The 25,151-nt window shown below is 48.2% G+C and overlaps 1 protein-coding gene across 1 annotated transcript in view; it reads right to left on the bottom strand.

Annotated features, from left to right (window-relative positions):
* Positions 1-24,928, bottom strand: part of LOC126547671 (uncharacterized) — a 130,001-nt gene extending 105,073 nt beyond the window's left edge. Inside the window, exon 1 of the mRNA XM_055063182.1 lies at positions 24,579-24,928. Within this exon, the coding sequence (XP_054919157.1) occupies positions 24,579-24,695 (117 nt within the window). The 5' untranslated portion in view covers positions 24,696-24,928. The remainder of the gene's footprint in view (positions 1-24,578) is intronic.
* Positions 24,929-25,151: the final 223 nt, after the last annotated feature.

Raw genomic sequence — 25,151 nt, 5'->3', positions numbered from 1 at the left:
TTTTGGAGGACAATGCCGGGAATCGCTTTGATGACGTCTAAGCGACGAAATCGCCGCCGTTTCCTTAGTCGCTCGCTTATCTCTCAAGACGTCGCGTGTCTGCTGAATAGTGCCTATAACGAGTCGTAGGAAAGCCAAAAGTATTCGTCACGACCCAAACAGCCTTTTTTCGATTTTAAAGCCGACAGGGAGAGAGGGAGTATGAATAAAAACAGGAAGGTAGGGAAGTTAGCGGGAAAAGTGTCCGCTTTGGTACCTGCACATGGAGGAAGGAAATGAACTAGAAGATAGCATCGCGCCACGCAGCCAGCTTTGGCAAGCGAACTCTCCGAGAAGCCATTCTCTTCGCTTTTTCCATGGCAGTATCGACACAACATGTTACCTCTGAGATTCATCATTCTGGTCGGGAATGTTTGCTTTGCGGTAGTTTATAATCCCCGACACGCACTTACTTGTTCAATCGCCCTGCTGTGGCTCTGCCTACAGAGAGGGAGCAGTTAAACCTACCACGTGCTCTGACGTGGCTATCACGTGTTGGTACGATACGTTTGGCTTCAATCCTGTTACGCAATGCTCTCTCCCAATTCTTTCCTTACACCATGACCCCTGTGCAGAGAAATGGGGAGAAGCACGGTGAATATAACTACGAGTAAGAGAGCAGTTTCGAGCGAAGCGCTGAGAGGCATGAAGAAGAACAGTATAGTCGAAAAAGCGACACGACTGAGTCAATTAGCTCCTGGCGTTTCACTTATTGCGGTCGCAAGTAGACCACCTTGCGCGCGCGAAGAGACCGAGCCGGAAGCGAAGATCCGAAAGCGCGCTCCCTCCCACTCTTCTGTCTCACTGCCAGCCGAGGGAGTCGCGCCGTCGTGGCGAGGACGTGTGGCGAGCTGGAAGGCAGCCAGGCAATCGCCGCCAGACTCGGGCCACAAGTCGCTGTCACCAGCGACACCCTCGCGCCTGTGACGGACTGAGCCGCCGCGTTGTTGGTACAACAAGCGGCGATGCGAATGGCTCGCGCGAGCCGACGCCGTTTCCTATGGCCGCATGTTGCCCTCGATTGTCGAGCATTGTGAAACGAGGCGGGAACACGCACTTGCAGGAGGTCACCAACACGGCCGCGTCGCAAGGTCTCGGACGCAGCTGCTGCCGTGTGTCTGATATACGGCAGCATTACGGGGACCTTTTGTCACCTCCCTCCCCTACCGCCTGGCTGCCGCTGCTTCTGCTCCCACGTCTCGCGCCTCTTGGTCCGCCTGTCTTTGGAGCGAACGAACGACAAGCGTCGGGAGGTCTGGCAAATCTAGCTGTAGTTTCGATGGACTTCTTGCCTCAAAAGTTTCCGGGACGCTTGAGGTCTGGGAAAAAAGTTATATCCCGCGAACTCCACTGTTTCATAAAGCTTCTGCTATAGACAGCACAGAGAGTGCAGAAGAAAGAAAAAAAAAAGTAGATGAAGAAATGAATAAATAAATAAAGACAAGAAAAGGAGATGTATTTCTAATCATAGGCTATTTATCTGCGGCAGAAACGAGTAGTGGAGTCGAGTACCCCAGCAATAAACAGCAGCACTTCCCACGTCGCAGTATGAGGGACAAAAAAAAAAGGGAAGAGATAGACAGAGACAGAGGGAAATCGCTAAACTTGGTTACATATCTCAATCTCCTTGTTAGGTTCACCTCTAATGACCATAACGGATATTTTGAGGCCGCAGTAATTAGTTTAGACATAATTTAAGAGGAAGCTTTAGCTGGGGGAAACTCCGATTTCCTATTCAAATACATGTAAAGCGCAGACATGCTTTTGAATAAACTGTAGTGAAGAGGTGCTGAAGCCACATCGCCAGTTTCCGGGGCTGCCACAGCTCGTGATATCGCATCCTTCCTCATGAAAAACTTTCCACGTACAGAGCCTGAAGCTGTATTACGACCCTCTGATACTACGTTCAAGATGAGTCGACAGGTTGGCTCCTTTCCCGGTTTGGGGGGTGGGGGTGGGGAGAGGATGGTTGTAGCGAGGAGGAATGCTCGGCGCTGCAGTCACATCGCCAGTCTCCACGAAGGCGCGAGCTCGAGATTGCCTGGGCTGCTCTGGTTGAAAAACGCTGCCGACGCTTCCTGCTGCTATCGTGTCGTGTCCTTTGCTCGGTTGAGAAAACTAAAAGCAATTTGAATGAAATCTGTTGTATTTCAGAGAGAAAGTTACATTATAGCACCTCTCGGAAGCAGAATTCGATTTAGAACATCAAACATTCTCAAAAATTGTCATAATTCGGTAAGTTGAAAAAAAAAAAAGAGAAAGAGGCACTGTAAGCTTACAAACAAACCCATAACTCTGGACCAATACCCGTCATGGTTGCTTAGTGGCTATGGCGTTGGGCTACTAAGCACGAGGTCGTGGGTCGAATTCCGGCCACGGTGGCCGCATTTCGATGGGGGCGAAATGAGAAAACACCCGCGTACTTAGATATATACGCACGTTAAAGAACCCTGAGGTGGTCAAAATTTCTCTAGTCCCCCACTACGGCGTGCCTCATAATCATAAAGTGGTTTTGACACGTGAAACTCCATAATTAAAAAAAAAACTCTGTACATAAAACAAATATATCAGTTATGTAAACTACATCTCTTAGATTATTTGAAGCGGACAAATGTGAAATACGGAATCACAACTTACGTAAAATTGTTACGATGATTACGTAAAAGTCCTATTCACAAATTAATGTTATGTTTCACAGTGATATGCAATAATCAATTTTGTCCGCTTAGGTGTATTTTATTAAGTGTAGCTACAGAATCCTGATATCGCTTATTTATTGCTGAGTTACAGAGTTGTAAGTTTCTTTTTTTTCAATTTGGAATTTCCAACAATTCTTGTAAAAAAACTTACGGCCTAAATAAAAATAATCTGTTTCCTACAGGCACTATATTAAGTAATTTTATTTTTAATGCAGACAAACGTAACCCAATTCCATGCGGTGGCTGTTGGGAAAAAATAGTTATCCGTTCCCATGTATTTATATAGGAGCTCCCGAGCTAATGCTTCACGCACACACACGCACACACACACGCACACGCACACATGCACGCGCACGCACGCACGCACGCGCGCGCGCGCACGCACACACACACACACACACACACACACACACACGCACGCACACACACACACACACACACACACACACACACACACACACACGCACACACACACACACACACACACACACACGCACACACACACACACACACACACACACACACGCACACACACACACACACACACACACACACACACACACACACACACACACACACGCACACACACACACACACACACACACACACACACACACACACACACACAAAATCGGCCTTCAGTGCACAATATTAGGTGTGCCGTACCTACCATCTTTCATTTTTTTTCTTTTTCTCAAGATCAGACGGTTTGTACTCAGTGAAAATACGTTTCTGTCAGTGGCACCCGCTAGTAAACCTTCTCTAATATTTTTAGACGCATAGCCGCAGTACTTATTCTGTGGGAGCGGCTAATCGAAATAACAATTTGACAAATCCACAGGAAATGCCCCTGGCTAAGCGCTTCTAAGTTGTTTCTTTTTGCTTCTTCTCTTTTTTCTCCCGAAGACTACAATTTCTCTCCGGAAATTAGGAGCACGTGAGTTGGCTATTCAGTAACATAAATATGCTTTTTCATCAAAATACGAAACGATCACTGGAGACGCATGACCGCGCTTACATGAACAGTCTATTCAGACTACATCTCCTTGATCAAGAATGGAGTATGCTGGGCGAGTTGGAACAAATTCATGAATTTATAGCGCAAAAGAGACAGAGATCAGGTTAATTAGAGATGACACGAGCGCACTGTCGTTCCCACTTTTCCTTGTCACTGTGATTTGTTTTGTTTTCGGTAAATGTTACATCTCTCTGCGTTGAAGCACGGCCCCTTCGCGGTTAATTTAATGACAAAACAGTTCTCTTCGAGCTGTTCAGCATCTGCAACTAGCCTTTGTAGTGTAAGGTCTGGTAGATCGCGAATTTCAAGTCATCGCGACTCGCCTTATATACTGATCAGAAGTCAGATAGTCTATCCATAATTGATTTAAACAGCACTCCAGTTTACAACCTGAATATACATATAAAGAATTAACTGCACTTGTATGCTCCTCCCATTTTTTTTCCCGCAACTACAGAGAAAACAAACAAACAAGGACGACACCATTTTTCGAAAGTAAGCGAATCGAGACAACATTAGCACAACAAAACGGAACGAAAAAATGGGGGAGTGGACATAAACCCACTCGTAAGGGACATTAAAGAGAAACAAAGTATTTGAACCGTATTATTAATTTATCCTTTCACAGTACCCCAATAAATGCTACTGTTACTGTAAGGACAAGATTGGTTACGCCATAAGAGACGCGAAAATCGTAAGACAAGTGGTGACGCCGCCTTGCATTTCCCGCACCAGCTCGCCATGACATCATGGTATTTGACGGTGTCTGCTTCGGGCCTACTTAATTCATTTTTGTTATCGTTAAAAATTGACTACACTGTATTATAAAAAGGCGCAAGGACTCAATGAACTTAACTGTTTCAAGAAGCCTTACTAAGCAACAACGGGGAGAAACTGCAGTGAAATCAGCCACGTCACATGACGTGCCGGCACTAGAGTTTCGGCACGACTTCTAAAAAAAATATTACCTTCATTTTCCCTTCTAATAAAAACTAAGTCATTACAGCAAGATTAACTAAAACAAAGTTTTGAAAAAACAATTTATCAGTCTAAACTAATTGTTTATCTTTGGTGTCCCTTAGAGAGTCATATGCCTCGTACAAAAGCCATTATGCGCGCCATGATGCAGTACGAAACGCCGCAGGACGGGGGGAAGAAGGAAAGGGGCTACCCCTCGTTGTCGATATGTGCTTTTTTTTTTAGTTGCACCACATATTTAAAAAGCACCTGTGGCAGATAGCACAATCCTAACCCTTGAACTTAAGGAGGAACTTAAGGAACTTGGAGGAGGCGGACATTACTTCCACGAGGAATCAATGCGCAATTGACTGAACAAGAAAATTTGACTAATGAAGTTTCTAACTAAACAATTTACAGCACATATTGCGATGAACGAATTGTGGCTAGTAAATTTGTAAATCATATAGACTTGCAACGTATTCTGATGATGGCACCGGTTTCGAGATATGCGCCGTCGAACTTTCGATCAGAATGCACCGTTGTTGCACTTAATCGTGATGCGAAAGCGTCAGATCGCCCATTGAGCGAAAAAGCCGGCGGCGCCTGCAGCGAAACTTCCCATTGGCCGCGACGCCACGTCACAAGCACGTCACGAGCGCGCCTCGCGCGCTCTTGACGCTGGCTCGCGCTTGCTGGTTCGGGGCTCGACGGAGCAGAGCGAGCGAAAGGGAAAACCTGCTGCTGCGGTATTGCGTGAGGGGAGAGGGCATCGCCGCGACGCCACGTCGTCCTCGCTCTCGCTCTCTCTCTCTCTCTCTAGGAGGCCCGTGTTAACCGCGCGTTTCTTGTCCGCGCAAGCGCTCGCCTGCGTTCTAACTCCTCCTTCGATTTCACTTTCATCTCGGGAAATGGCGTATCTTGACAGGGTTTGAATGGCAAGCATTCCGTAGGCTCTCTAGGTACGTGGCTATTATTATCAGCATCGCAAATGATGCACCAGGTTTTTTGCCGATCATTCACATATTGCGCGTGGTAGCACCCTATATATTTATTCCTTCATGGTTTCATGAATGAACTGTTGTAAGCCAGAGCTGTGTGCGTGTCGCTCACTCATGTCCTTCTCTTTTTTCCGCTGTGTTCTTTTTCCAATGAATCACTAACAAGCCCAAGCCTCCACGCCAAGTTCTAACTGCGTCTCGGTAAGACCAAATCAAAACGCGCACAGCGTCCCAACGCGCTCGCTTGCCCGCGAGTAGTTCATAACTCGAAGGAGCGCTAAGCGGCGTTCTATTGGACATTAATGTTTTCGCATTCGCAACTTATAACAAGTGCTTTGGTGTCCTCAGATGTTTTTTTAGGAAAATGCTGTTTGATGCACTGAAGCACTAAAGTAACTGGAACGCCAATGCATTTCGTCGCATACTTTGAAAACTAATATCTCGAAAGTGGTGTCATCCTGAGAATTTGTTCCAAGTGGATACGCCTTGCGAACTCACCGGCTACAATTCGTAAATTGCAATATGTGCCCTAAAGTAATTAATTAGAAATGTTAATAACTGCAATTATGTTGATCACTCAAATAATATGTTGATTTTTCCTAGAAGCAATGTCTGCCTCTTCGAGTAATTTAGGTCAAGGGTTAGAATTCGGTTTACTGCCACAAGCGATTTCTTTAAAATTTGGTTTAAATTGGTTTTTAAGATTGGTGCAAAACACACACCTGGTATACTGCAACGCCGCTTGTAAACATGCACATTGTGTACACCCTAATGCGCATTGAAAATTGCTCAAGAACATAAAAAATATAACAAAACCTTCTTTTTAAAAAACAAAATAAAGGTGGACTTAATGAGAGATAAATTACGTAGACCAATTAGTGATCACAAGGCCGAGTAAAAGAAGAAGGGGAGCAACTATGGTTCTATTATAGCATCTTTAGTATATAAGATTTAGTATTCTATACAGTAGCCATTTTAGTATGATATTACCGCGGCAGGCAATTTTCTACGAGACTTTATTGGCCGATTTCCGCAGCATGGTAGCCGCAGCTTTCTTTCTCGGAGTATGGAGGCGGTCTCTCACAGGTCCTTCTTTTTTTCTTCTTCTTTTTTAATCTCTGGGGAGAATAAGGGGCTCAGAAAGATGTATAGAAATATGTACATAAACTCAGGAGGGACAGATGTGAGGTGAGGAATACGACAAGGTGGCCGCTCTCTCTGTCGTCATTGGTGTGAGTTACAGCGCGCACTGTTCAAAACCACCAACGGTGGCACAAAGAACCTGATAAAGAATAAACTGGTCACTTTAGGCAACAGTCACTTAATGGGCCAGCCGAGAAAAAAAAAAAAAGAAGGTTGCGGCGCTATTCGCTCCACGGCCTCCCGGCCGTGGATACGAACTTGTTGTGGAAGAGTGAAAGGGGCCGGGGTGGCGATGTTGCTGCTGACGTCTGTCGAGACGCCTATAGACACAAGCAGTATACCATGCACGCGACAAGCTCGCAATGCGTCTCGATGGGAATGCACAGGCCAAAAAAGTACGAACTGCTGCCCGCTGCATGCGTGCCGCGACCCGTTTCATTAAGGCGGAGGGGGTGGGGGGGCTGCGCCCGCGTGTCGCGAGCGAGTGGGCGTCGTCTGGCAAACGAGCTTGGGCCCACGTGGAGTGCTTGGCGGCCAGCGTCTCTCGCGAGCAGCTCGCCCGGCCGTGGGAACGCCTCGTGCCACGATGCCTCCATCTTGGTCCCCTGCGCGGGGCGGCCGTGGTGCTGCGTCATCCCCCCCGTTTCGGCCACGAGATGCGGCCCCTCTCCGGGTTTGCCTTCTTCGCCTTCGCCCGTTGCGACATGGAGGCGCGAAAGCGAAACTGCGTGCCGCTGCAGCGGCGACGAGTGTGGCCTCGAAAGCTAACGCCACTGCTTTGGTAGACAAGAAAGCACTCACAAATAGGCGGCCAGCGCTGAGGCCGTGGCTCGCGCAGGCGTGTCTCCGCTTACAGCGGTCTGGCCTAAGATAAAGAAAAAAAGACGGTGCGCAATTTTCAGAACGCGTGCTCAGGCGCGATGTATCCGCGTGCTCGGTTCGAGTGGCGCGAGACGCGCGATGAAGAGTTCCGCTTTGCCGCACGCGCCGTCCCTGCGACGTTATCGAAAGGAGGCCGTTGTCTGCAGCGGCTGTCGGACTGAAATGCAACGGCCACTAAGGGATAACGTCATTATGTGATGCTCTCTGGACGGACAGCAAGAAGGGCCTGCTATAAATACACACTCGAACAAAATATGCAAACTCGAAGCAACTTTCAACTCGAAAGTCAAAACACTGCCTGGTCTAGAAAGATTTCACTCCTATGAAGCGAAAATCTATTTTCGCCAAGTACGAGGCACGCAGTACGTACACGTGCTTGAGCTAACGCCAGGAATGTTTAATGCGCATGAGTTCAAATGAGATGACGTCTTGTGCGGGGTAAACTTTCATGTGCGACAGCCCTTAATGTACCAGGTCAGGCGAGGGGATAGTGCACTTTTTTGTATGGCACGATAAGAGTTGTCCGGTAGCGGAGTGTAGAAGGAAACGTCCGAGAAGGTAGGAGAGAGAAGGACAGCGCGCACGTTCGCACAGCCGGATTATGCGTTTGGTCGTGTGCAACGCGCACTCCCTCCTCTCGCTAGAGTGACAGGAAAAGAGGAGAGTGCGTGGGGAGTAGATTGGGGGGAGAAAAGGAAGAACAAGCACAACCGATAGCGTTCCTGGCTCCCTTCCGTCGTGTATAATCCTCGCAGCAGAAAGTAGCGCCGACGAGTACACGAACGCAGGCAGGCGTTGCGACAAAAGTTGTCGCCATACGAAGCACGGCACGTTCGTTCAGCGCTAACAGCCAACAGAGTGTTGCACAGACAGAAGCAGGACAGTCTCGAAAACAATATGTCTTGCCACGGCTGTTTGGAGAGCGCGGAAACAGTTCGCTTCGGTGTGCGTATGAGAGAAGACACGCCGGTTCGGAACAGTCGGTGCATGTCTGTTGCTTTAGAGCATGCGCTACCGAGCGGGCAAACCACCGCTGGTCGTTTTCATTGCTTTGGGTAACTTCGGATAATCAAACCCTATTGCAAAGAAGGCCTTCGCCGGGCTCCGGCCGTCATCGGAGCAGGCAAGGAGCGCATATGTCAGCGGAGCTTGTCCAATTGCTAATATAAATGTGTTTGCCTTGGCTGCGATCTTGGCTGTGGCATTGTGCGAATAACTTAGTGAAAGAACGAATGCACTTCATTTCGATACAGCTGTTGATACTATAAAAATGGTATCTAGCTCACTTTCCTCCCACGGAATCGTTGCTCCTGTAATTCTATATTCCACAAAATATTTTGCTGGGCAGATATATGCGTTCTGGCTGACATGCACAGCAATAGTTTGCGGGTGCCGATGGGAGTGGTGGGAAACGTGCCAATCACTCTTCCTCGTCCAAGCCCGCGATAGAGAGATAGAGGTGCTGGCATGTGCTGTAGAGTGCGACTAGTAAGATTCCGACCTCACTGCTGTCGTGTGTGTCCTTTGCTCCGGCCCATGGCACACGGGGCCGCGGCACGCACATGAACACGCAACGTTACAGCGCCAATCAGAGTCGCTCAATCGTTCCCATTATCAGCATGAGCTGAACATGCTGGAAGGTCACGTGCACCAGCCGACGCGGGCGAAGACTTGACAGCCTTATCGTGGTCGATGTCAGGAGGCCGGAAAACAAGATATTGAATTTTTTTATCCACTGAAATGTCGCCACGAAGTGCCCTGCATAGTACTGGCATTAGCACAGGCCCGCTCAGACATTGCAACAGTCCCTTTTCGCGCGCTTGTTCGTCCTCTCCTAATTTCATGACAGGCGAGCTTCCGTTCAATCGCACAACGCCCCGTTTCTCAACTGCGCTTCTTGGGATCCCTGAAGGGCGAGCGAAGCTGCTCGCACCATGCATGAACCAAGGCGACGCCTCTGAGAAGCACTGTGGCCCCTTTGCTGCAAGGGAAGGGGGATGCCGAGTTCCCCTAACGAGCCTGCAACCCGAAACCGGCGCGCAGCCGTCGCCGGAACCCTTTGATAACCGCAAATGTCAGTCAGCTGCGTTGTCATTGAAGTTTTTTTTTTTTTTTTTTTTTTTCGTAGACCCGTCTTTGCTTGTGCATGCGCTCCAGTCTGATCTTTGTTTTTCTTGCTGCTTGGCATCGGGGACTTCCGTATTGCGATACCCACTGCCGCTTGACAAAAAAGATGAGCAGGCGACAAGGCGAAAAACGAGCGGCAGGAAATAAATGGCAGCATGGCTGCAGCGACTGGATACTACGCACGCCCGTTGCTCGGACGGTTCGCCGCGGCTTGCGCAATCTGGCACGATGTCATGGTGGGCACGGGTGGCCTTGTGCGCCATTGGTCCCGAACAGGATAAGGGTTGTTGACGCCGCCGGCCGAGCCCTTCGAGCACTGACTACAGGACCCCGGTTTGGTTAGCTGCCCACGGACGTTTGCGCTGTCAACTATACTATAATGTAGCCGTTGTGTGTCTTCTCCTTCCTCTTAGCGCGGCCTGTGCGACAAATGGCCCTTTCATTTGCCGAGCACGTATTTGCGGGTCCTTGAAGATTTCATGCTGCCCAACATTCAGGCCATAGCGATAACGGCGGCTACCATCGGCTGCCGCCTCCAAAGGGGCGCCTTTGACGCCAGAACTAGCAGCTTCTCTCGCGCACCACACATTCCAAGGTCACCGTCAGCCCTCCGTCATTCCTGAACAAAGTTGGGAGTGTCGGTTCTGTCTACAGAAAATCACCGAGGCCTCCCGAGGGCTTCCATAATTAGGCAATCTCGGGTTGTCATCGCGTACGGAGCAAAGCCCTATGCGAACGTGCATTGCAACGGCAGCAGCGTCTCGCACAGTCCGCGATGAGCCCTACCCTGCGCGCCCGTGCTCTCGGCGAGTGGGGCTGTAACCCTACACTCGGCTGAGCAGCCACTCTGAAGAAGGCAAGCCTATCGGCCCGGGAAAGCTAAACAGTTTCCCGAAATACTCGCTTCCTCCTCCGCATCGGGCAAAAAATTTTTGCCTCGGTCAATCTGTTTATTGTACGCGCCAGTCTGGGCGTGTATTTTCAACAGCAGCGGCGCATGCGGAGCTGCACCCGGTGGGTGCCGGCGTCGGGCGCGCGTGCGCCTGTTTGTTCAGCCCGCGTCTGGAAGTCGCTCGCTCCTCCTCGCCTGCGGCGGAATGGGGCGGCGCTGCTCGTGCTTTTCTCGTCGTCCCGTTTCCGCCGTCGGCCTCCCTCGCCTCGGGCGCCGGGCCTTTCGGGAAGCGCGCAGGCACGCCTTGTCGTGTATAACCGCGCCATCACTCTCCCCAGAGCAGTACGCGCGCTGTCGTAACAATGCCCGCACCGTATGGTATTATATCGCATCTCGAACCGTCGGGCACGCATGTCTTACGTCGGCAACTCTGTCGGCGTTGTCATTTTTTAGAGAGAGCGAAAGTGGAAAGAGCGGTAGGCAAGATGGTCTCGCGAGCAGCGGTGCGCCCCAAGTACTCCCCGCTCGGGCGCGCCCCGCCGAAGTGGGCAGCAAAGAGCGCATAAGAGAACAAAGCTGTTCAGCATGTGAGGAGTGGGGCGCAAGTCATAATATATATGTAGTCATATCATAAGAAGCCAACAAACACTGACACCAAGGACAACATAGGGGAAATTACTTGTGCTTAATAAACGAAATAAAGAAACGATAAATTAATGGAAATTAAAGTGGATGAAAAAACAACTTGCCGCAGGTGGGAACCGAACCCACAATTTTCGCACTTCGCGTGCGATGCTCTACCAATTGAGCTACCGCGGGGCTGTTTCCCCATCCACTTTCTTGGGTATTTATGTGAAAGTGGTGGCGCTGGCTAACACTCCCAGGGTTCTACACACCACACATGTGTGTGTGTGTGTGTGTCTAGAAACAGTACATAGGAGGTAAGCAAGAATGTTACTGTCAACGAGTAAAAGCCCGAGTGCCTTGTTATGGTGCATATAGAAGTCAATTCTAAAACCTATCAAAACCACTCTTCTTGGGTCTGTCAGAACAAAACCAAGTCAATCATGTCGGATTCGACGAACGGCTCCTCAGTGTTTTCATCGCTTTCAAAATCCGACATCTCTGTTGCAGTAACTTATTTAGCGACTGTTTATACTGCAGTATATATACAGGGTGTCCCACATAACTTGAGCCAAGAATTTAAAAATGAAAGGCTCGTCGGAAGCGAATTGAACCGAACGCATACTATTCGCAATAGCTTATAGTAGCACAGACATTTTTTTTTTCCCCCATAACTCACTAATTAATTAATTACCCAACTTTTTAATTATTGGCTGAGGACCCGAAGTATCATACGCAGGTTTGTAGAGCACTTCAGAAACCACCGATCGAGTTGTTTCCTTGACCATACTTCTCACGTAGTCCTTTCTTCCGGGTTGCAAAGAAAGCCCGCGAAATATGAAAAAAGCCACGTGACGGAGTGTTTGCGCAGTGGTATTGTGCTGCGTGTGTTCGGTGAACAAGGTCGGCTGCATCGTGACTGGCGAGGAGGAAGCAGCAGGGCGTTCTTTATCTCATCGGCAGCGCTCGGCCAGCAGCATGCATTTTCGCCTCCATCCGACGGGAGCCGAGCTTGTTCACCGAACACACGCTTGAGAGCAGCACGATACCACTGCGAAAGGGCTCCGTCACGTGGCTGTTTTCATGTTTCGCGGGCTTTCTTTGCAACCCGGAAAAAAGGACTACGTGAGACGTATCGTAAAGGAAACAACTCGACCGGTGGTTTCTGAAGGTGCTCTACAAACCTGCGCATCATATTTGAGGTCCTCCGCCAATAATTCAAAAGTTGGGTAATTAAACCTAATTAATTAGTTATGGTGAATAAATGCCTGAGTTACTATAGGCTATTGCGAATAGCATGCGTTCGGTTCAATTCGCTTCCGACGCACCTTTCATTTTTAAATTCTTGGCTCAAGTTACGCGGGACACCCTGTATACAGTAGAACCAGTTGACAACTTTACATTGGACGCTGTGCCACGAATCAACGACCCACGCACTTGCTCACTTCCGCACAGGATGCCCTACGCACCCGTCCTCGTTTAGCTTGCATGTCACGAGCCTCGTTTTCTTCGAACACGCCTCGGATCTCAAAAAAACTTAGATCGTGTATATATATATATATATATATATATATATATATATATATATATATATATATATATTTCGGCAGACAACAGTCTAAAGGCGTTTGCGTCTGTGACCGTCAGCCTCACCGCTACATTGCCCCAAGAGACAGAACAGAAGCCTGCGTGAAAGTCTCTCTTCGTGCCGGCTACAAGGGCCGCGAGAACTCGGACTCGGCAATGTCCTGCAACGTTGCCGTGTAGAGGGCGGCCAGCCATTTCTTTCTTCTTATCGCTGTCCCACTCGTACTGACTTGCTTCCTGCCAGCTTCCAGAAGCTTTTGCCAGAAACATGCGGAGTGGGTCTCTCCACAGAAACCGTCTGGACTCGAGATCGCCGCTCACCGACGCGCCCGTGTTGCTTTGGCGAATATTTCCGTAGTCCAGATCCCCGCAGCTGGCGCCGTCAATCGCGAAGGTTTCTTTTTTTTTTCGCTGATCTCACCAGCGCTCGGTATTTATTTTCTCTAAGACCCCGCGCGGGTGGCTTCATACCAGTTATAGAGATGCCCAAGGTTCCACAAAAGCTGGGTGAGCGAGAGCGCTCCTCCAAAGGCCATTGCGTTCGCCGGTAAAGCGTTGTTGTGTGTGGGAGAGAGAGAGAGAGAGAGAGAGAGAGAGAGAGAGAGAGAGAGAGAGAGAGAGAGAGAGAGAGAGAGAGAGAGCCTTTGCGCTTCTTACTGGTCGTGGAAGCACTAGCGCTCTCTGCAGCGACTACCGCCCAGTCAGCGGAAGTGACTTATGGTAGTCGCTGCTTTTCCGTGCGTTCCTCGAAGGCTCTTAGACGGGCCAGAAATTCAACCCCACCTGAATTTTCTGTCCGTCCTGGGGTCCCAGTGGAAGAGAACGCAAGCAATGATTTGCGCCGAAGCACTTTTCCGCATAAAACGAGCCAACTGTCATTCCAACGGTTTGTTTCTACCTGATCGAAGGGAGAGTGAGAGAAGTTCGCTGGGACATACGCTCTAATATGCTCCGCGAGCATTTTAGCTACCTCAATTGGCCGGTGCCTGTCACCACTAACCGCTGTATGCGTATACAAGCTACTTTATGAATATGGGCCAAAATTCGCGCAGTAAGGGAAATAAAGATATCAAAGATAACTCACAAGAAAGAATTTGAAAGATAATACAGGTATCTCAGGAAAAATGTGAGAGATATGCAATATTGAAACAAGGAGTCGGGAAACGTATAATACAGGGCAGGGGAGATAGTTCAGATGCAAAGTTTCGTTCTTCTCAGCCAAATAGTGATTGTGATTGTGTGTGTGTATATATATATATATATATATATATATATATATATATATATATATATATATATATATATATATATTTCTAGGTGGCGCTGCCTGACGGCAATGACGTAAGGGAGAAGACGGACAAACGGACACAGTACAGCCGTTCCTGAACTCTTTAGCTGCTCTCGCAGAGGCGGGGGTGGAGTGGGGGCTGGGAGGTAAGACAAAAGAAGCTGCTCTTAAAACAAGGAAGAAAGAAAATACACACGAGACAAAACGGAGCACTGACATGCAGAAAATGAAGACGTTGACAGTATAGTCGATAGGTGACCACCATCATCGTCTCCAAGGTAGTCCTAGTAATGAGAAAAGCGATCGCGTTGAGCATACTGTGGATCTCAAGAGGGAAGAAGACGCCGGATATCGACGCTGACGATGAAGAAGAAGATAATTCGTTGAGAGCTGGAAACACAACAACAAGAACAACAACAACAACACTGCAACTTCCAAAGTCGCCACCTCCAGGCAGCGTATGTTTGATTTGATTCATTTGGACAAAAGCGGACATGTTGGCAACTATTTAGTCGCCGGCTTCTGCACAAACAATAAATTGTTCCATGCATGCATGAAGGATGATCACATGCGTTGATATGAGAGCGTTCAGGCAATAATGCGTTTTTCCAAAATGAGCGTGCACATTAATCACACACACACACACACACACACACACACACACACACACACACACACACACGCACACACACACACACGCACACACACACACACACACACACACACACACACACACACACACACACACACACACACACACACACACACACACACATATATATATGTATATATATATATATATATATATATATATATGACGCACCACTAGTCAAACTGTAAAAGCAGGCCGCGTACAACTGTAGTGTCCATTATCCCAAGTAAAGATCCACAGCCCCTGTGAAAAGAAGTCACAAGGCGCATGATCACACGAGATACGAGATACGGGGGCATCCAGTCGGCGTTGCATTGACATTGTTTAAAAACTGCAGAGAGGGAAGTAAACTGTGTCCTCTCCCTCCAGAGCTTTCTTGCGCCAGGAGCCCCCACTGGTGCGACACGACGCCGCGTAGCCTTGGTAACACTCACTCATGCTCCTAGTGGCTTCGTTTCTTTTGACAAAGGATGTATATCCCTCCCCCCCCCCCCTCCCTACACACACTCTTGTACGATTACTTCCAATCAGTAGCTATAGAGGGGAAAAAAGTGTTTTGACGTTCCGGTTGTTTGTAGTAGCGTATATAACTATACATATAACAGCGTACCCGTAATCAGCGATAATCGGCGTCCTTTAAGGCAAGGTCGACTTTGTAACCTCAAACTTGCGAGGTGATATCGGCACGCGTTGTTGTTAATGGCTGCCCGATAGCGAGGCGAGGTCGTCGAAGCAGAGAAACCTTAGTCGACGCTGAAGTGAGACTCGTAAAAAAAAAAGAAAAAAAAAAAAGAGCCCAGATTGTGGACACGCCAAATACATGGAGGTCGCATGTCCATCCTACTGGCTAATGATGGTGCTTTCATAAATACTTTCCCTAAAAAACGAGGGCGTCCTTAATTATTTTTTAAAAAGATTTCGGGTTTTACGTGCCAAAACCACGATCTGGTAATGCGGCACGCCGTAATGGTGGACTCCGGATTAATTTCGACCACCTGGTGATTTTTAACGTGCACCAAATGCACGGCACACGAGCGCATTTGCCTTCCGCTCCCATAGGAATGCGGCTGCCGCGGCCAGGGTCGAATCGGAGACCTTGTGCCAGTAGAGAGAGAGAGAGAGAGACTCTTAATAAAAGAACAGAGATTTTTGCCGGCGCGTATACAACCGCTGGCATGCTACTCTGTGTCATCATCATCATCATCATCATCATCATCATCATCATCATCATCATCATCAGCCTGAACTACGCCCAATGCAGGGCAAAGGCATCTCCCATACTTCTCCAACTACCCCAGTCATCTGCTAATTGTGGCCATGTTGTCCCTGCAAGCTTCTTCATCTCATCCGTCCACCTAACTTTCTGCCGCCCCCTGCTACGCTTCCCTTCTCTTGGAATCCAGTCCGTAACCCTTAATGACCATCGGTTATCTTCCCTCTTCATTACATGTCCTTCCCATGCCCATTTCTTTTTCGTGATTTCAACGAAGATGTCACAAACTCGCGTTTGTTCCCTCACTCAATCTGCTCTTTTATTATCCCTTAACGTTACACCCATCATTCTTCTTTCCATTCTTTCTTCATTCCTACTCTGTATAGGGATGGGGAATGGGATTAAAAGGTGCCAGAGGAGAGTGGGAAAAAAAGAGAATAAAAATAAATATGAAATGTGCAAGTGGACCTGATACTAATATCTACAACCCGCCGTGGTTGCTCAGTGGCTATGGTGTTAGGCTGCTGAACACGAGGTCGCGGGATCGAATCCCGGCCACGGCGGCCGCATTTCGATGGGGGCGAAATGCGAAAACACCCGTGTACTTAGATTTAGGTGCACGTTAAAGAACCCCAGGTGGTCGAAATTTCCGGAGTCCTCCACTACGGCGTGCCTCATAATCAGAAAGTGGTTTTGGCACGTAAAACCCCATAATTAATTAAATTAATATCTACAGGTGACATGGCGGGTAAATTTAGGCTTTTGTATATGAAATGTTCATTCTTTAAAGCTTTTCTATTAGACCAATTTCTGACATGTATTTGATCAGTAAATCAAAATTCAACTCCGATCCAGAATCACGCCTCAGGACGTGCCCTTTTGAAGGCGGAAAAAAGCCTGTATGTATATATCTTCGGTCACATATCCTTCGAGGTGAACGGGCAAATCAGTGGCTCTTCCGTCCAGAAAAAAAGTGCTGATTGAAGGATTCCCCTCTGCTTCGTTTTTCCTCTCCTCGTCCACAAGGCAAGAAATTCTATTCCATCTTTGAAAGAGGAGCAATCTCAGGGTGAAACGAGTGAGCCAGCAAGGCCATCGCTATCAACAAGTCTCTCGTCCAGGGCCTCCTTCGGTAATATCGTGTTTCTTTCTTCGCGTGTTGCGATCACGTTGCGAGCCAAAGTGACGGCGGGCTGAAAGCTAGGAACGCGAATAACTTTTTCGAAGAGCATTGAAATAAAGATAACTCCACGCTGTTTCTAGGACACATGTGTTGACACAAACGTTGGCACCTCTGGTCAGAAGAAAGAAACGCGTGTTAGCCTTTCTCTCTCTCTCTCTCACACACACACATACACTTATGGTAGAAATAGTGCTTCCCTTTTGACTAACTCAGCCTTAAATACGAGAATGGCTTAATTTTTGGCAGAATCGGGTAGCAATTGTTATTGTCAATGTCAGTTTTGCCACCACGTCTGCGCTATTTTATCATGCATAATAATAGAATGTGGCTGAAGCTAGCGGAGGGGGGAGGGTGGCTGATTAGAATGGCGAAAAAAAAAAAACCTCTAGCTTGGAACATCTCGTTGTCAGTGATAGCGTCGGTGCACTCGGCTGCGCGTTTTATCAATGACCTATATAGAAAAGCTTTACGAGGTTTGCGACGTTGAAATGGAGCGCCCGTGCTGCTCATTATTTTGCCACCACTGCAATAAACCGAAAATAAGAAAAGAAAATCTTCCCGATAGCAAGACTGTTTGCGACATTTCTGCACTGGGTTCTCCATCCTACCAACGTGGCGATTTCAAAGTTTTAACCTGTGAACAAGCGTTGTAAAGGAACAACTATTGTAAAGGGGATGTCGCTCAGCTGGCGCTTGCTTCAACTTCATTTGTACGCAACTAAAGCACACACCCGTGCGCACGTTCGCCTTAGATTGTTCCCCAGCAAGTGCAGTAAAGAAGCACAGCTATATAACCACGGCGGATTGAGGGCGGCCTCAAAAGTAGTGGAATGGGGGAGGTGAGAATAGGGGGGGGGGGGGAGACTCTGGATTCGCCAGTGTATATAACTGCTTTCCAACATATCCTGACAAACGCGAGCTAGTCTCACCTACCTAGCAGAGAAAAAAAATTAAATATATAGAAAATGATCAATGGAGGTGACACAAGGAGATAAACGTGACGAAGAAATGTTCGAGATTACGAAGCCTCTTTTATTTTATTATTTATCTTGGACACTGTTCTGTTGATTCTAAGCTACTGGACTAAGCAATCGTGGTGACTTCAGACTCCGGTATTAACCCTGCTCCACCTCCCTGATTTCTTGAGAACTTTAGGCTGCGGAAACTAGGCCCGACAGAGGCGCTGCGGTCACTTGCTTCTTCCGAGTTCACGCTCGAGCTCGTCTTGTCTGCGCGAGACTGTGTTCGAATCGTGCGCACGAGGAAGACACGCTTGCGTGACACGTGCTCGCGACTCCCGGTGGTCGCCGCGTCGTCGAAGTGGCCTGGTCAGCCAGGAGGGTACACGCGGCGCGGTCCGAGCAGCCCCTGCGCGGCGCCTGTCTGGCGAGGCTCGAATTGCCGTGAATGAGCAGCCGACTTGGCGTATCGTCTTAGTCTACGCGGGCACAATCTGCGTCCTCGTTGCACAAGCTTTTTTTTTTTTACCGAGCCTCAGCGCTGTCGTTATCTGCAACGAGTTCCAGACCAAGCCCGCGGCCCGCGTCCGTGCGGTGAGTGTGACCTTTCGCGTGCGGAGATGCCCGCGAGCGGCACCAATTCCTCACGTCGTCACTTCCACGCAGTTGCCCCGCCTATCTGCCCGCTTTTTTGGCTTCATCGTTCGCCGTATCTTGTTGCGGCTACGTAGCGTTTGACTTTCTCAAGACGCCGTCGTCAGCTTGCTTTTCTTGCTTGTACAAAATCCTCCTTCCATTGGTCCGACATGATGCAATGAGGCCTGGAGACAAGACGACGATAAGCGTCCATATTTCTTTTCCTTCACTCTTTCGCTTGTTTCGCTTTTCTGTCGTACACGAGAGCCCGTTTAGGAAGAATTAAAAAAAAAAAAAATCGGCAGCCTTTAACTGTCTCGTCGTCAGTCTTTCAGCAAAGCGACGCGTTCGCGCCCCGCACATGGTTTCGGTTACAGGCGCGGTGTCGCATTTTGCAACACTGGTGTGTGGCCTGGTTTAGCTGTGATAAAGCAATTATGGTGTTTCGTTTCTAAAGAAAACTTACGTAGCGAAATTGTGCTTTCTTTATCTACAAGTGTCTCTGCTGTTCTCTGTGGGCATGCCCCATAGTACGTCTTATTCACGTAGTATAAGTTCAAGACGGAACTTATACTACGTATAGCGCGCGCATCGCTACTAAGCGTTGTAACTATGTTTCCCTCATGAAATGGCTGTTCACTGTACAAAAACGTTTCTCTCGTCGCACCATTCCCTTAGCGTTCACTTACGTTCCATTATTTTTGCCCTGCGAATCTGCTTTACCCGCAATGCATGAATGCTGCGGGAAAAGTAGAACTTTTCAAACTGTACTGTGCTTTTTTTTTTCCTGCTAATAAATTTGTTTTAGATTGCAATTGTCTAAGAAAAAATTGAGCTGTGGTTTTACTTCAAACGGATCTTTTTTTTCTGTTTTTCTTGCGTAGGTAAGGTGATTAGCAGTCTATAATTCCTGACGATAAACTTCGGCCAAATGCCTCAGACGAGAAAGACGTCGATACGTATTTTATGAAACGTGTTTTACCACGCCTTAAAACTTTCATTTTGACAGTTGACGCCACTATAAGGGTGCATAAACAAGTACTGGCAGCTCTATAGAGGAAGTCAGTTTTGGTGACGCTGATCAATTTCCTCGCCTAATGGCGTCGATTGCCGGAATATCCACAATGCCGCGGAGTTCGAGGCCTACATTCGATAATGCGTCGACTAAAAAGTGCAATATATTTAGGCAAGAGATTTTGGAGGATTCGCGATGCAGAAAAACCTTGACTTAACAAGAAAAAGAACGGTACTGTTGTTGATGCCTTATCACATGTTTCTGTCTGAGAACAGGACTGAGTCACTGACACACTACCTACGCCTGCTTGTCAAATTTGTAATTTTTTTTCAGCACTTTTGCAGACTAAAACGATCCCGCATGGGAGAAAGATCCTCGCAGTTTTTCAGCCCTCATTGGCCATGCTACGAGCAGCTCAAAACTACCTCAAAGAGGACTTCATTTGGAGTGCTTGTGCGATCAAACTCAGAGTTACGTCACCTAAAAAAGAAAAGGCGTTAAGGAACAGTAGAGTAGATTTTGTTGAAGTATTTAGCCTCCTTGATTGGGAACCATGCTATCGAACTTAATTTTCAATGGCTGGGATGATAAAAATGTGTCAAATTTGCGTCTGTGAAGTTTGAGAAGAGCAGAGATCAAGGTTTCTTTTTCGTACGACTACAAGTTATACTAAAATTGATATCGGGTATAGCCAAACATGGTTGGAACGTAGATGCCACCGGCTTCAACAAATGTAAACGATAACGAATAACGACATTTCAGGCTTCCGTACAGCTCTTCAGGTTACGAGTAACAATAATATATGCGAGCGAAAATAATGAGGCAACAGCTTTGGGGCTTGCAAACACAGGAGAACTCATCACAAGCGTGCCTGATTTGACACAGAGCACTGCATGGAATAAGTAATGGAGACGAGTTTACGGTAACAACTCTAGGTGCACTGATAACGCACACTTCTGCTTTTTAATTTTTCTGTAAATCCCAAGAACCATTCTCGGAGGAGTGCGACAGAATGAAATGCAGCTCAGCAACATTTTAGCACAATTGCTTTGCCATGTTAGCTTCAGCACATGTTTCCATCAGTCCACTGCGCAAAGTGAAACTTTCAAAAAAGTCTAGAAAGAGAGGAATAAAAAGGAAATGATAGAAAGGGAGGTTGGCCGGAGCATATATCCGGTTGGTTATACTGTACTAGGAAAAGGAAGACTAGGTACGAGAGCAAAGGAAACGGGAGAACACTAGAAACGATCTGAGACTCTGCGAGAGCGCTCCCACGCACAGTATGTCGAAATGGTGGACGAAGACATAGAGCGCCACTCATCGTCACATGTAGATACCTACAGCGTCTACATAAAAGTCTATATTAAAGCGGTTACTTTCGAGGCACCGAACACCAAAGTAACAAGACCCTTGCTAAGCATTTAGAGGGCAAATTGATCTCGAAAGATTGATCACTGCTTGTTCGTTTGTGTCTTAAACCAGTTGCGCTGCTTCCAACGACTTTGTTAGATGTGCGCTGAAGCGCGGGTCCACAAATAGCCGCAGGGAAAGGCATGCAGGAAGCGAGCGAGTCTGCATGATGTGACAATTACGGTTTGCTTCGCAACGCTTGGCCCACCAAGCATCAAGTGCTGCACCCGAGTAGAGGCGCTCTTCGTTTCATGCAGACAGTGCACGTGCGAAGAACTCGGAAGACTGTCTTGAGCAGAGCAGCTGGCATCTATTAGACTTTCCCTCATTCGCTCTCTTTCGCAACCACCGTTCTGTCTATCTGCTGGCAGGCGTTGTGAATATCATTTGTCACAGACACCCAAGTCGCACACGAGAGAGCGCGCATAGAGACTCGGTGCTTGTTAGCCAAGCGAGACATCGTAGCTGCTAGTTAGGGCTGACTAACCGTAAGAGTGAAAATGCATGCTCACTCATTATGAAATACCGTACGTGGCCTGCATACAGTTGCCACAAGTATATGAGATTAAATTCGGAGTGAGGTTCCGTGACAATTGACTCAATATTTGTACCACGTGCATGACAACCTGTTCGAAAAAATAACTGCACCACAAGGTTCGGTGACAATTGACTCAATATTTGTACCACGTGCATGACAACCTGTCCGAAAAAATAACTGCACCACATAAATAATAACCAAAATAGCGCGTCGCGGCCATGTTTTCTTTGGTTCTCGGTTTCGCTTGATCAAAAAACGTTTTTTCTTTCTTCAGTTTTATATAACGTTTTGCGCTCCTGGCTCAAAACACTCCAGAAAGAGTTCGAAAGACGGCGGCAGGAAGGCATCAGCACGGATAAATTCTGCAGTTGCAAGACCTTTCTCTTCTTTTTTTTTTTTTTTAGCGTAAGAAGTCCGACTAAATTCAAGAGTCAAGAAAACTAGCTAGCATATACTTCCCGTCGAACACACGTACTTTTAAAGTTCCTTTTAACAGCCAATAAATACGTATCATAAGGACTATAATACAATATGTTGAGCGCGGTGGAGCAATTGCCGGCAGCAACTGCAACGCTAATCCCACTAGTAGCCTACAACCACTCAACTCAACTCAATATGTTGAGCGTTCTGGAATCGTAATTTTGTTGGGACATCTTTGTTGATCCCGTGCTCTTCCTTATTCTGCCTCTCTCTCTTTTCATTTTTTCTATGCCATATGCTCTAGCACGAAAATCTCGGGTAATGCGAGGCAGTATTTGAATTGCCCATTTGCAGCTCTGAGCGACACGATGCACGGCCGCGTCCTAAGCCAGCACCGAGGGCGTGGTCGGCCAGGCCTTCCCGTGCGCGTGTAGTTGCAGAAAGGCGACCGAACATCGGTGCCGTATGCTGGAACAAGAACGCCAACGGCCGTAAGCAGCTGATAAATGATAAACTAACTAAATAAACAAAACGAACTAGCGCCTTTGGCAGATTCGCAATATTAAGTGAGAGTAGGAGGGTGGGTTGCGTAGGTTTGGACCCAAGGAAATCTAGGCGTGTACAAACCATATATATTCACCCTTCCGGGTTGGTTGCCGACAAGTCGTAACGCAGCGAGTCTTCGAAACAGTTGTGGGCACCATTGAATCGTTTTCTCTCTTTTTTTGTCTATTTTCTTCTCGTCGTAGCGAGAGTTCGTCTTGCGCTCCTCAAGGTCTTACGTGGGAAGCGAAACAGCGCGCGTCTATAGTCCGGGCTGGTCGCCTTGTCTCATGCAGACTACCAAAGCGTCGGCGATACTTCCTACACGCATTAGCTGAACATTTCGCTTCAATATTTTTTAAACACCCGTCAGACAGGCAAAAAATATATTTGCTTCCGGTTGGTTAAGCTTATTGCAATAAGTCACAAAGAAATAAAACGCGACGACTTAATGATGACTGATTTTCAGCGTTTACAGCGTGCGTCACAAAATACAATAGCGTAGCACAATAAGCTCCACCGCGACTTTTGCGTTGTCCCTGGCCTTCTGAGCTTGAAGTTCTCTTTCGAGAACACATATAATATGTTGTGGTTAAGTGAGAAATTAAGCTTATAACCAGAATTTCGTTGCAAAAGGTTTCGTCGCTATTATCGCACAAGTAACAGCGACCCATTTTGGCTCCGTTGCCACACACTGCATTAACTCGAACGCAAGTACGTCAATGCTCGCTAACATTCTGTCGTTAATTTTTTTCACAGCAGCAATGCACGGAAATTGTAACTAACGCTTGGTTGCGGCAGCACGGCTTTTTGACAAAAATTAATGTTCAGTTAATTTCGTCATAAATTTGCCCCACTGTGTGCGTTTAGCAAAACCGAAAGTTGCGCCAAACGCCTAGCGGCACAACGCAAGAGAAATAACGTACAATTCAACGGCACGTAATGAGATTATATGTAAAAAAAAAAAAAAAATTAAACCTCAGAACAAAGCATACTTTTAATTGAAACAACGGAAGAAAGGATCAGTATCAGCTTCGTTGTGATTACGCAAACACCACGCCTCCGAAATGCGCTACTTTCATTATGTAAAAGAAGCTCCGAACATGCGTCTGAATAGAACTTCTATAGCATCCGAATTAAAGGAGTAAAAAAATAAATAAAAAAGAAATCTACGCTATAACTGTGTTGCACCAGAGTAGCGCAACTATCTGCCCCTTTCTTCGCACTGAGCCGAAGACTCGGGCCGGAAGTTCCGGATCCCACTGCCTCTTCCAATATGGCGGTATCGTGACGATGCCGCGCTTGGACGCGCCCGGCGCATGTGCTCGCTGATCGCGTGCGCTCGCCTGGACGCCTCTCCCCCTCCCCTCACGGAGCGGCAGCCGCGGAGCGCTGCGGTGGCTCAACTTCGAAAAGAGCGCTGCACCTCAGACGCGCATCGCGGGAAAAACAACACTTGGGACAAGCGCTCGAGGGATTGCTCGCACGGCTCGCACGTGTGGACGCGTGCGGGTGGTGCACTTCTACAGCCCGAGCGAGTTCATGCTCGTAGGACGATACTGAAGCAGGAGAAACGAGCTGCGCCGCTAATCTAGAAGAAGAAGGTACTACCGGTTCACCATAGCGGCAAAGAGAAGGAGCCAAAAGAAAAATGCGGCACTTGCACCGCTTTTTTCTTTGCGTTTGAAAAAAAAAAAAAAAAAGTAGTGCCAAACCGATGGCTAGGCGCAGAGACAAGATGACAAAACTTACCGCAGCGTCGGCGCTGGACGGCAGGTGGAGCAACAGGACGAGTACGAGGCCGAGCGCAGATGCAGCAGCGGTCAGCCGCGGCCGAGCGGCTTTGTCCCGGCCGGGGGGCCTCGGCATGGTCTCGCGCGCTCGCTGGTCGTCGCGCTCCCTCCCCCGTGCGCTGGTGCTGTGCCTTTTTTTACTGGGAGACCGCGTGTTCTCTGAGCGAACGCGTCGTGTCTGTGTCTTAGCGGCGCACTCCCGAGCAGCGGCCGCGCTGGCAGCCCCGCTGTGAGACAGCTCCTCTCGCTGCTGCCGGCCCAGTCAGCGACGGGCCACCATGCTCTGCCGGCGGCGAGAGAGTGCCTCTTCCGCTCCTCGAAGGAGCACGTGGGCTTCGCGCCGCGGTATCCGCCCTCCACCCGGGCCACGCCACGCAGCAGCAACGGCACTCCGCCGCGGGAACTATTTTTCCGGAGGCGGGCGCCCAAAGGCGCGTCTCCAACAGCTGGCCTGCATGAGCGTAACGTCCGTCCGTCCGCGTGTTCGGTTTCGCGACGGGACCTCTTGCTTCTTTCTTCTTTCTCGGGCGCA

This window comes from Dermacentor andersoni, chromosome 1 (genome assembly GCF_023375885.2).
Source record: "Dermacentor andersoni chromosome 1, qqDerAnde1_hic_scaffold, whole genome shotgun sequence".
Lineage (NCBI taxonomy): Eukaryota > Metazoa > Arthropoda > Arachnida > Ixodida > Ixodidae > Dermacentor > Dermacentor andersoni.
Note: the sequence above shows the minus strand (reverse complement) of the source record. Positions and strands in the feature narration are given on the sequence as shown.